Here is a 12,638-nt window from a genome sequence, read left to right as displayed (position 1 = left end):
AGCGAGCAGGCTTTCTCAATCTAGGTGGTGTTGGCATTACACGGACTATTGGCTTGGCTATGTGGTAGTCTATCTGTTGTGCATTGTGGAAGTTGGGTAATTGTTTGCCACAAAAGACAGAATCAATGGAATCAGCGCCGAGAGGAGAAAGCCGGCTCGATGAACAGCTTCCTACGTTGAGATGGGCGAGCCGTGGGCGGAGAAGCTTCGCAAAATGAACGACAACTGACGCTTTCATTTTGCGTAACGCCTACTCGATCATTTAATTAAATCGCGAAATTAAGCGCGCTTATTTTGGAGCTCACGCAAATGCTTTCCCGAATGGAAACCACTGCGTGGACATCACGTGTGCGTGACGTCACGGCTACGGCGCACGTGCGGTGTTTACACGTCCGGAGGAGGAGGAGGAGGAGTGTCGTTGGGAGGAAACCCCGAGAGGTCTGCCTGCCTGATTAGGCGGCATGTTTCTCGGGAAGGGAAAGGTGGTGGAGAGGAGGAGAGGAAAGGGTGAAGTGGAAGACCGAGCGGAATCCGCTCGGGGGGAGGATAGCTGCGTCCATGGGCCGACTTCAGGGGAACTGTGCCGGCATACGCCTATTACACATCTGAGGGAAACCCAGGAAAAACCCCAGACGGCACAGTCGGCCCGCGGATTCGAACCGCGGACCTCCCAGTCTCCAAGCGCACGCTGTTAAACGCACCAAGTTACCGCTGCGCCACCGGAGCTGGTAAATTTACACGTCCGAGGAGGAGGAGGAGGAGTGTCGTTGGGAGGAACCCGAGAGGTCTGCCTGCCTGATTAGGCGGCATGTTTCTCGGGAAGGGAAAGATGGTGGAGAGGAGGAAAGGGTGAAGTGGAAGACCGAGCGGAATCCGCTCGGGGGGAGGATAGCTGCGTCCATGGGCCGACTTCAGGGGAACTGTGCCGGCATACGCCTATTACACATCTGAGGGAAACCCAGGAAAAACCCCAGACGGCACAGCCGGCCCGCGGATTCGAACCGCGGACCTCCCAGTCTCCAAGCGCACGCGTTACCGCTGCGCCACAGAACACCGTGCGTTTGGACGTCGTCGCCATTCTGCTGACGTCACCAGCGTGGCGGAACCGAGAGGTTCGGTAGCAACGACCTATTCTATTTGCTGTTTTTTTTAAAGACAATTCCGCCTTTCTGGGTGTGAATTTACTGCATACTCTGAATACCAGTAGAGCATGTAATTTTGGCAGAACGAAGTTTTTGTTGTTTTGCTAGTTGTTTTTTACATCAGTTTTTGTTGCACCGAAATACGTCGATAACAGCTGGCGAACCCACAGTAACGTCCCCTAGATACGCCATAGCAAACTACTACTGCTACTACCAAATGATGTTGTTGGCTCAACTAGCATAATCACGGACACAACCGTTCTGGTTGGTAGCCAGAGCCGAACTGGCTGGGCTGCAATTTAATATCGCGAGCCGCGATTCCGGGTGCGCTGTCGATGGCGGTAGTGGTGCGGCTACAATGTCGTGAAATAATGTATACGGATTATCCGAGTGCGCACAAAGTGGTGCATATTAAACGACAAAAAAACAAACAAAAAACAGACGAGTAGCAAAAAGGAACACACACGTCAGACCACACGCTTTTCGTCGTTTTACAATGCACCAGCTCACCTGCACCCTAGCACTTTTACCGTTGTGGTGCATATTTTTTGCTCTTTACTGTGGCTACAGTTCACCGGTTACGGTCGTCTCGCTAAGGTGAAAAGCCCAAACTGTTGCCTACACAGAGGCCTACTATGTAGGGACCCTCTTCCGTCATCGTGTCCTTGTGGGAAGCCCGACACTCGAACCGCAACACAATCGGTCGCAATCAAAGACCATCTAATCAGCGATTCATCGCGGAGTCGTCGAGGCGCTTCAAATAGAACAGCCTCGCCGTCGACAACAATCGGTCCTGTCAACAATGTCGCAACGGGACGGTACGTCCAAAGCGTCCAAAGGATGAGATGGCACGCATTCAGAATAGTCCGTCTACGAGTGTTCAAGTCTGGGTTCGAATGACTCATGCTGGAAGGGCACGGACAGCAGCGGGCACGGTTTCGGTGCGACGACGAATTTCTTTTTATCATTTCCGCGTTGGCACTGCTGAACTGGTGGCCTTTTAAAAAAAAAATCTCGAGTGACGCCGCCTATCCGTGGATTAATTTTTTAAAGTGCGCAGAAATTTCAGCACACTGTGTATTTTTATTATTATTATTGTATTTAGTCGGATTATTATTAGTTATAGTTTATTATAGTCGAGTTTTGGTACATCGGAAGATGTTCACGATAACTGTTAGGAGAGTGTTTCCCAAACTGGTGGGTCGTAACAGATTCAGCGGGGGGCAGTAGTTTATCCAGAACCGCAAGCTCGGAAGGAAGGGGGGTGAAAAAATTGTTGGGGGTGCAATTACATTGTAACAATAGTATACAGGAAAAACTGAGGGAATGTTGGGGGGTCTGGGGGTAAACCCTTGGCCGGGGATGAGGGTCGCAAATTGTCTCAGAAACTATAAACCAGAGCCACTATTCCGCGTCCCAAAAAAAGGTCGTGGTAGCGGACCACAAGGTCTACAACGCAAGCTCACTTTAGTGAAAAGGAACACTCGTCCCTGCTATCACGCGTATATTTTTCTGTCTGGAATGGTTTCTACAGCCCTATCTTACTACCTGTGACGACATCGACTGTCAAGTTAAATTTCAGCGTCGCTTTTCTGTATTACTATTCACGCGTTGAAATCGAAGATCTCGTGGCATCGCGAAATCAGGGGAGTCGCCACGTGATATGTTCTTGTTCCGATGGGTCACATGCTAGCATAGTTTGGGAACTAGTGCCATAGCTCGGCATTTCGGGCCTCGAAACTCACTATCACTATCATCTGATAAGGCGTGGGTTCAGCCACGGCTACGAACTAACGTGAAGGTCGACATGGCGTATCGGCGAGCTCGATCACGCCACATATTAGTGCACTCACCGGGTAAGATCGCACTCGTAAACAAGACAAGTGGGATGTTATCCGGCGAGTGCGCTAATGTGCGCCATGATCGAGCTCACCCCCAAGTAGCACAACGTACTGAAAGTCGGGTGCAATGGGGGTAGAAGGTATGTGTCTTATCAATGTTCTTTATAGTTTCACGAGTCTGCTCAAGGCCTTCCATCTACCCATCCACCTCCGTTGCACTCGACTTTCAGTACATTGTGCTGCTTATGGGTACCCATGCCGAGCTACACTCTTAAGAAAAGGGTGTACTTTCACTCCCTTTTTTTTGCCACATATATCACTCCCTCTTGGAGAGTACAATAGCTCTCAAAAAGGAGTCTCCTCCTTCACTCAAGGGAGTAACATTACTCCCTTACTCCCTGCCAGAGAGTAATATTACTCTCCAGTAGGGTGTTCGCGGATAACCCCACTCCCTAAAAGTAGTGACGAGACTCCTTTTTGGGAGTAACTGTACTCTGAAGGAGGGAGTGATATATGTGGCGAGAAAAACGAGTGAAAGTATACCCTCCTTTTTTGTTAAGAGTGTATGGGAACCACTGGGTTAGGAGAACACGAGAAGCAAGTGACTGATAACTTATTGACAGGTTCCTTCATCGTATCGTTTTCGTAAACACACGCCCTTGTGTCGTACACTAACGAAAAGACGGCGAAGTCACAGGAGCGTTTATCAGCCGGCGCCAAAGTATAGGGTTGAAACCAAGTTGTATCTTTGAGGTGTTTAAGACTTCTCTGGTCAGCAGACGTTGCCAGACCATCCATCTTCCAACCGGGTAAAGGCTTAAAAATAACCCCGCCTTTCTACAAAACGGCCGCTAACCACACTTTTTACGTATCTTTCGCGATATCTAATCGATTTCTCTGGAAGAGTCTTCTTCCAAACAACCGCACGTGTCGCTTTTCGAGAGAGGCAACTGAGAGAGAAATGAGAGCTTGCCGGTGGCATGGAACACGCTTCGCAGCAGATGGGGTTGGATGATAAATGGTCTTCCGGTTAAATGGAACAACGGCTGGCACGTGACACTGCAACGGTCCTAGATGAGGCAACGGTTGTGAGGGAATGACCTGGAAGGATACGCGCTCTATAGCCGAATTTTGTGAGCGAAATACAGTGAACCCTCGTTAATATGACCCCCGATATTATGACATACTGACTTTATGACCGTTTCTCTTAGGAACCGTTCCGCCGCCATGTAAATCCATCTCGTTAGCATGACAATCCGCTTGTCCGACTATGACTGAGATTTTTGTCACAAGGTAGTTTCAAATACAGATATTGTACGGCAATCGGCAATCCAGAAGATGTGGGTTCGACTCCTACAGCTGGCTAACCTTTTCAGTGACTTTCATCTTTCATCGTTAATTTCTTAGGTTGAGGCTTTGTATGTATTTGTCCCTTCTATGTTGTTCCAGCCTCAGAACATCAGTTCTCTCGTGTTCAACGGATATTATCCTCCGGTTATTATGACCACGTCACGTGGCCCACAGAGTAGCCCCAGGGAGAGGCTACACACATACCTCAGGCAGAGGGTGACACGTGTTGAAGTATAGGACGCCAAGGTTTGGGATTGCTCCGGATGTTATTGGCCTCGGAATTACTCGTAGCGCTTTTCAGACTGGCAAAGCGCTGTAGTGCTTAAAACAGAAGTGACCACGAGACCAGGTCACACTGTGCTGCTGCTGCAGTGCACCTAATAATGGCCGGAACGAAACGGTCTCTGAGGTAAGCGGACTGTACATTTCTCCTTAGTATGACAATTCGCTCTATGACCAAAATCTGCGGGGGCGGTGGTGGTCATATATTAACCAGGGTTCACTGTAATTCAAACTTGCTCATTTTATTAGATGCGTTGTAACAGCGGAGTATTGAGCCCCATCAAGAACGTTTCGCCTCGCTAAGGTAAAAAAAAAAGAGACAGCGTGGCACAAAAATTATAAAATAAGGCACGTGTATAAAGTATAGAGAATTTTAGTGAATCGTTCTCACTCGTCAAACGTCTCGCGACCGATATCGCGGGTGACCGACGAGAACTGGAATCATCTGGCTGGGCAGAACCGTCTGTAGTGAATCGTTTTTTGAGCAAAGGGTCCGTGAACGGTTGTCTCAGTGCCCAACCAGAGGATTCCGTTCTGAACCGTTGCCCTTTCTCATTGGTCCACCGCAATACCGTTCGCGCACCCTTTTTGTTTATTTTATTTATTTACAAAATTACCTACTCCACCCGGAGGCATTATAGTAGCGGAGTAGTAGTAATGAAAAACAAAAACATGATTGCACGTCCCGAGCTTTTATTCATTTATTTTATTTTATTTATTTATTTTTTTGCACTGGTGCCTGCCAACGGCTAATATAATCAAACATTTTCCCTATCCCTATCACAGCTCTTGATGCTATAAATTAAACTGATGACGAAAGAGCACGCACGCACACACACACACAAAGAAAAGAAAAAGAAGAAGGAAATACACAAATCAGTAAGATATACATACTGCAAAATTACCCCTCAGAGTTTTCTGAAGAAATCCTCGTTGATGTCTATTGATACGGTAACAGAGGACGAGTTATTCCAATCTCTAATTGTCTTCGGGAAATACGAATATTTAAATAAATGAGTTCCCGCGTATCTTTGTGCCAAAACGGCTCACTAAAACTCCGTTCACTAATTAATAGAGCGTTTTAGTGCATCGTACGCTACCGCTTTTGCGTACGTAATGGATAGCGTTGATGGTTCTGCGCAATGCGCGAAGCGCTCTTTACGATTTGCGCGCGCGCACAACCATCAACGCTTGGTTGGGTTCGCGCGCAAACCATTCACAATAACGACGTTCACAATAATCGTTTCGAAAGCAATGATAACCTAATCGCGCTATTCCTTTGAAGTGTCTGACATCACATTGTTCAACTCTGTGGTTATCGTATCACTTTTTGTCTATATGAACGGACACATACGCACATATATACAAAAAAAAATCATGTTAGTCAACACTAGAACAAAGCACCATTACGTTTGACAAGCGAAATGAACCAAGTTTTCCACATTCGCAAGACAAAAAAAAAAAAAAAGTATCGTCTGCTTTAGGTAAGCTTTTTTTCCCACTCTCTTTCTTAGGCAACTTCGACGGCGACTACATCTGGATCTACAAGACTGGCGTCGTGCTGTGGATCATCTTCGGCCTGGGCTATCTGGCCATGATTTTAAACTACATTTCGAGGGCGATGCGTTGCAAGCAGATACGTCGGATGGAGAACAGGCTCTCCACCAGCTTCCACAACACGCAGCAGAGGTTCGGTCAGCGACTGGACGAGATTCAAAAGATCCTACAGGACTTTTCCACAAAGGTTAGTGTCCTACCTAACCATACGTACGGTAAAGGTCGATCCCGACGCCGGAATCTCCAATTTCGCCCTTGATTACGAAAAAGAATCGCTTCCTGCTGTTACAGTTTTTGTTTGTTTGTGTTTGTGAGAAAACTACGCCTGAGCGACACCGCGTCCTCAGACGGGTCTTAGCCCAACTATTTTTGGAGAGGTTGGAGTTCCATAAGGCGGACCGTCTCAGCTCGCTACTCCCATAGTCTGTATTCATGAAAAATATAAGTGGGGGGGGGGGAAACTTTGGCGACACATGATTACCAACTGTTCCCCGGTGGCAGGGATACGTTTTGATACGAGATATGTCATGATGTGGTGTAGTCGCGTAGCAGGACGCACGAGTACTACTGTGGATTTTCCTGTTGCAAGATGATATACTGTCACGTAATATTTACACCGCTTTCGCCTTTAACGCAGCAGAAATCGCACAAGCGGTCCATCTGGAGGAACAAAAACGGCAAACAAGTTCCCAAGGACATGAGCACCGAAAGCCTGCCCGTGCACGACAAGAACCACAACCGCGACGACCAAATACAACGCCTGTTGACCCTCGTCGAGACCCTCAAGCGGGAGAGCACTCAGAACTTGAGCAGAACACGGCAACTCATCGAGGAACACAACAGACGACTCTACGAAATGCCATACGTGCGCGAAGACTCCTGCTCCAGTGGCGGCCTCCCTCGGGGAGAAGCCGCACCTTCTAGGCGTCATAGCCTCCCTGTTCTGCTGACTGACAGTGAACCGAGCACTCCGAACTACCTCCAAGTGAACATGTGTCCGGCTCCCGCAAGGAGAAGTCACATTGAGATCCCAAACAATTTTTATAGTCCCCGCGCATCAATTCCAATGTATACTGGCGGCAGGTATCATGAAATGGATGCCTGCGACGACGTCTACGACGTCGAGATCGCGATAACGCGGCCGATCGTCACGTTTGATTTGGATAGCATGGACAGCACGACGATATGACAGTGGACTGTCACAAATAACGGTTACCCTTGATGGTTCGTCTGGGCCCTGAAGTCATTCCAAGTCGGAAAAGATGAAAAGTCGAGTGTCGTCTGCGAGCGACGAAGGCGTCGTCTGCTAGTTATTTCGGAATCACGAGCCAATTGAGCTTCAGACCCGTGATAGATAAAATCGGCCGGGCTGCGAGGCGTCTGTTACGAATGTCGAGTGACTTCTTGTACGAAGCCGAGTGAAGTGCTGGAGTTCTGCACGAGCCGTGTGGTATTTTACTCCACGCTGCGCTCGCAAAAAGCATATCCTTCACATTGTACAGTTCCATTACAGGTTAATGTACAGGACAGAAGCCTGACATTATAAGCATTCATCTGTAAATACGTCACTCTCACACCCACACCTTGTACTTTCTCAATTATATTCAAAGCAGCACACAAAAATAGGTTACCAGTAACGGATTCTTTTTTTGTAATTAAAATAAACGCGCCCACGACCGTTAAGGCGCAAGACATTACCGCGGGCCACTTTTCCTAGCACAGATCAAGAAACGCTACATACCCCCATCGAGAACAGCTCGCAGATGCGTCGTCAAGTCTCAGGGTTGTACAAACAATGTGGTCACACTTGTTGTCTTCACACCTCCTGTGCCCAGAAGATATGACTGCGATATACAGTGACTGTGTACAATACGTCCGAGATTTAGACCATTATTTTAGTACCGCATTTGTACATACGTCCAAATCATGATTGCACATTGCGTTACATTCACACCGAGTGCCTGGAAATATATATATATATATACACACCTGTGTGCGATTCTCAACACTGCCCTCCATTGCGTCCTTTTAGTTAGCACAGAGTGGGGCAGAAACAACCGTTGCCAAGTAGTGCCAAACATCAAGGAATGTTTTCCTTTTTCTTAAAAAACAAGAGGAAGATGCCCCATTTACTTTGCCACCTTGCGGACTGTTGATTACGCTCTGTCCTTTTTAACATTTTTTGTGAGTGTCACACGGAGGAGACAGCGATCTCACTTTGTTATGAAGGACCACTTTCTTTTTGGATCGTGACATTTTTGTAAAAATAAACATGTTTGACCTGTTCTGCTGCCTTTTTCTTTCGCAAACCACCGAAGATTCTGAGTGAGACGTTGCCAAGGCCCCCGGTTTTCTGCCGCGGCAAATTCAAAATTCTGCGGCACAGACTCGTAAATTCCGCGATTTTCCGCGGCAAGCAATCGACGGCTGCTTGAAATGGGAAACACTATTTTCTTGGATAATGTGGGGACAAAAATATTTTATAGAATTACAGATTGAAGGCACTGTTGTGGCTCAGCATTACGTACATGATATCTCGATTTCCCCTCGGACAAAGACAAAGGTCTGTCACCTGCTATCATTTTATACCTGCTGACATATCTTTCAGCATCTACAGAGTTTATAGGAACTTTATAGGAAGAGTAGAGGAAGCAGCTTACAATACATGCCCTGTAGAAGTTACAGGAACACACTTTTCGTTTCTGGGATGTTGGCATTATTTAAGAGTCTTTAAAGGGAAACTCCCAGACATCAAATCCCAGAATCAAAATCCCCCACTGCCACCACTAAACTGCACACGGGAGGAACGTCGCCCCTTCCTCAGGCGAAGTGTGCGCAATAAACTTGGGCGAACGTTATCTCAAGCTTAACTACAATCTGTCCTGGTGCTGGTCCTGCACAGCTGCAGCCATGGGCAGTTTCGTAAAGCAGGCTTCATCTCACGCAGGGAAGTTTCAGGTGAAGCCCACTTTGGGGACGTGTCGTTCGTTATTAGGGTTCGTAGTCGGGTATTCGATTCGCGTATGAAATACTTCGAGTGACTGATATTTCATTTGAATTTGATAACTCGAACATCCGCATACCCGTAAATGTGAGGGATTCCGTGCCAAACGAAGGATTCCGCGATGAATTCCGGATTCCGCGATATTTCGCAGAATCGCGGAATTGAGGAAAACCCAGGGCCTTAGACATTACATGTAAAGGAGTATGTCCAACGCTGCTTTCGCTTGATACGTGACTCGACTCCAGATGGAAGCTTGCCTCGAGACGGCTCAGTCCCCGATATTTCATTGCCTCCAAAATATCATCTCGTACCTCCCCCAATCCTTTTGTAGTCAAATGATACCCAAAAGTTAAAGGTACTGCGAAGCAGCGATCTCAGAAAATGTATCTGTTTACTAGCCCGAGACCTCAGTACTCTTACGACACCAACTTTCGTTTTATTTTCACTCAGTTTCTTAGAAAATTTAAATTTAAAATTACGGGCAATACTGCATCGAAGTCGCCACCAACTGCGCATTGCACATCAAGTACAAGCGGTAAGACTACATTGTGTGCGCATAAGACTGTCTAAGGTCGGCTACGCGTCGGCTACATAGCCACCAGAAGCAGCGAGCCAGTCGGGAACGTAGATCACTGTTGCTTGACGAATTGGGGATTATTTCCCAACAGACGTCGCTCCGAGCAGTTTTGCCCTAATTTTATTAGTGACAAATCAAATATATCTAGCATTCCCTGTCACGTGTAGCTTGTTCTGCTGCGTTTACAAGCAACAAGCTGTTAAAACTATACAGTCAACATAACATGTCTGTTTGCTGCTTTACGGTGCCATTAAGAGATTGAACCCTTAGAGACCTCCCATTTTCATCACATTTTGGAGACACGTTCAGCTACATATACGGAGACTTGTGTGTAACTGCAATACAAATGTGTGTATTTGTAAGGGGACAATGACAGCATGTGTCACATGGTAAATTAGAGGCCTCAAGCATGCCTCCTCCTGTCTGAGTAGCATTGGAACGGCTGGTGGTGGGGAGCTGTTGGCTTCGGCCAAGTATCAGCTGCCAACCAGACCACAACATGCCTGCACGTCCGTCCTCGTGATCGGCTTAAGTACCTTCTTTTGCGCAAGGCTTGGTTGATCACGTCCCGTTTGTCCGGGCTCAAATTCAAGCGTCCGATTCAGAAAGCAAACACCACACACCGTGTCCTGTACACACATACGCACTCTATGTACATTTATTTCCCAGAATCGTAAATTTGAGAAACTGGCGCAATGTGTCCGAGGGAGCTCTCATCAACAATGTACATCAGACACGTAACAATAAAAGACGGGGAAGAAACGGGAGGACACAGCGTCGGCAACTCGAGGCGGCACCTGGTGACGGCTCTCAACTTCGCGCGTTTATGGCACAGGCGACTGCACTAGAATCGGCACCTTGGCTAAAGCAAACGGTGCACGCAGTGTGGCGGGTCCACGCTGAGTGATACAAAATAACCCGCGTCTAAAAGCACTTCTACATAAACAAAGTGTTCGAAAATAGATAAGGAAAAAAAAAATAATATTTAAAAAGTATAAAAGGTATGTACAACAGCAAGTGCATGCTAACACCGTGTCCAAAAAGGGCACAAAGGTGGCCATTCTCGGAGTCACCAGTCAGTTTTCTTTCATTGTTGGAGCCTTCATCGACGTCTCTTTTCTCTCGAACAAACAGTTCGACGTCATACATCTTGCAGATGCGGAGTCACGCGATGCATGTTTGGCGATGGAGTGTCAAAAAGACGTGAAGAAAAAAAAAAAAAAAAAAGAATGGAACGAGGGTTGTCGTGCTGAATGGTACGGATTATTTTTCCGCAATGGACGTCGCCGAAATGAAAAATTTTGAACTTCCTTTTACGATGACGTGAAACGATGACCTTCCGTGTTGTAACACTACATTTTGTTTGCCGATCGGGTGAATTCATCGGAGCAGTCTCGCTCACGTACTTCCGCTGTACACGCACAAATTTCATCTCGGCGTAAAATTTTGCGTACAAGCTTTCGGAGTTATCCTCTTGCCCTCTCTGGCGTGGATGCGATGATGTCACCGCGGAACACCGGTTTGCAAGAAGCTGGGTCGTTGCGAGGACTCTGTCGACTCCACTTACGCGACAATGTCATGGTTGGAACGGGGGCACGTTGCTCGCGAAGTCAACTTTGGTCACGGGTGCCTCACACACGTTCCTCTCAACCGTAAAACTTTGGTCAGAAATGTTGAAACGTTATGAACCAGCGTTCGTCGTCAAGGCTCCACAATTTCCACGCACGTTTCCTCCGCGAGACCGCTGCGAGCGTTCCACAGGTCCTCAAAGATGCTGATGAGATTTGTGATGCCAATGAGATACCCGTCTTCGTGGTTCCCCACTTCCCAGGGGTCCCGGTGCGTGATGGTGATTCCCGCCGGGACCGGGACCGTCTTGGCAAAGTCGATGAGCCACACGCTGGCTGAGTTATGGTCGTGAACGAAGAGGAGAGAGCTTCCGATGAACTGCGACATCGTTCGAAACAGATTTAATTGCCGGGAGGAGTAACCGCTGCGGTGAGCGCCATGCAGTGAGTGGCGGAGCAACTTGTGAGGAAGCGTGAGTATGAGTGCATAGGAGCATGAGGATGCGTGAATGTGAGTGCATAGGAGCATGAGGATGCGATGACACCAAGTTAGACAGACAAATCTGGACTGTGAAAAGCTACGAGCAATCTGTGATGAATGCCACGTGATGTTGAATGCGAGGCGATAAAAATCGATGCACATCAGATGGGACATGTGGTGTGAATGCTAGCAGAGGGGAGTGCAGTTATGGTGAGGGGTGTAATAAGGTACAAAAATGGCAATGGTGCAAATGGAAGAGGAAGGGGAATGGGGAAATGTAATTAGTACCCAGAAATAGCATGCATACATTTGCAAATGGGAAGCGTAGGGAGGAAGGGAAAGATTGGTTGGCAGAAGATCCACGTCCCACAAACAGCAGGGTCGCACGGCTAGGTTCATGAGAGAACAGTACACTGAACTCGACCCCGAGGCTCAGGCGTAACAGAAGTATGGGGTAATTGTGTAGTGCGCAGGTTCTCTTCCATTAGTGTTTGCGCGTGCTCCATTCATGCACATATTCCTCAAAGGCCCACAAAGTACTAATAGCAAAGCAGAACAACTTTGAACCAAGCAGACATTCAAATCGGGCAACACCAAATTGATGTGACCTGGATCAGCAAAGGGTAAAATTGGCTAGTCATCAGAGCTCAATCGGAGAAGGTTGACTACAGTGAGGCCGGTTGACCGGAAAATCGGTTCTAGTAATCAGTTTTCTTGATTTTATGAAAAACGTGAACTCGTAGAAATGTTATCCAAATGTAGAAAAAAAAAGGGAAGGGGAGGAAAGACTGCCCAGAAAGACAGGGCCCTGCACATAAGCGCAGGAATGGACTAGA

General features: G+C 47.5%; 2 protein-coding genes across 8 annotated transcripts in view; one reads left to right on the top strand and one right to left on the bottom strand.

Moving 5' to 3' along the window:
* The window catches only part of LOC135397309 (potassium channel subfamily K member 4-like), a 50,429-nt gene extending 41,971 nt beyond the window's left edge, over positions 1 to 8,458 (top strand). Inside the window, exons 5-6 of one of the 2 annotated variants that reach the window (XM_064628797.1) lie at positions 6,130 to 6,359; positions 6,813 to 8,458. In XM_064628797.1, coding sequence (XP_064484867.1) covers positions 6,130 to 6,359; positions 6,813 to 7,361 — 779 coding nt within the window. In that variant the 3' untranslated portion in view covers positions 7,362 to 8,458. Of the gene's footprint in view, positions 1 to 6,129; positions 6,360 to 6,809 lie in introns of both variants that reach the window. The other variant, XM_064628796.1, reaches the window with a different exon arrangement.
* A 1,922-nt stretch (positions 8,459 to 10,380) lies between these two features.
* The window catches only part of LOC135397308 (inositol-trisphosphate 3-kinase A-like), a 66,530-nt gene continuing 64,272 nt past the window's right edge, over positions 10,381 to 12,638 (bottom strand). For all 6 annotated transcript variants that reach the window (XM_064628790.1, XM_064628793.1, XM_064628792.1 and 3 more), the window contains exon 8: positions 10,381 to 11,700. In XM_064628790.1, coding sequence (XP_064484860.1) covers positions 11,455 to 11,700 — 246 coding nt within the window. In that variant the 3' untranslated portion in view covers positions 10,381 to 11,454. The remainder of the gene's footprint in view (positions 11,701 to 12,638) is intronic.

Source organism: Ornithodoros turicata, chromosome 6 (assembly GCF_037126465.1).
Source record: "Ornithodoros turicata isolate Travis chromosome 6, ASM3712646v1, whole genome shotgun sequence".
Classification (NCBI taxonomy): Eukaryota; Metazoa; Arthropoda; class Arachnida; order Ixodida; family Argasidae; genus Ornithodoros; species Ornithodoros turicata.
The sequence above is the reverse complement of the archived record's forward strand: the minus strand, read 5'-3'. Positions and strand labels throughout refer to the sequence as shown.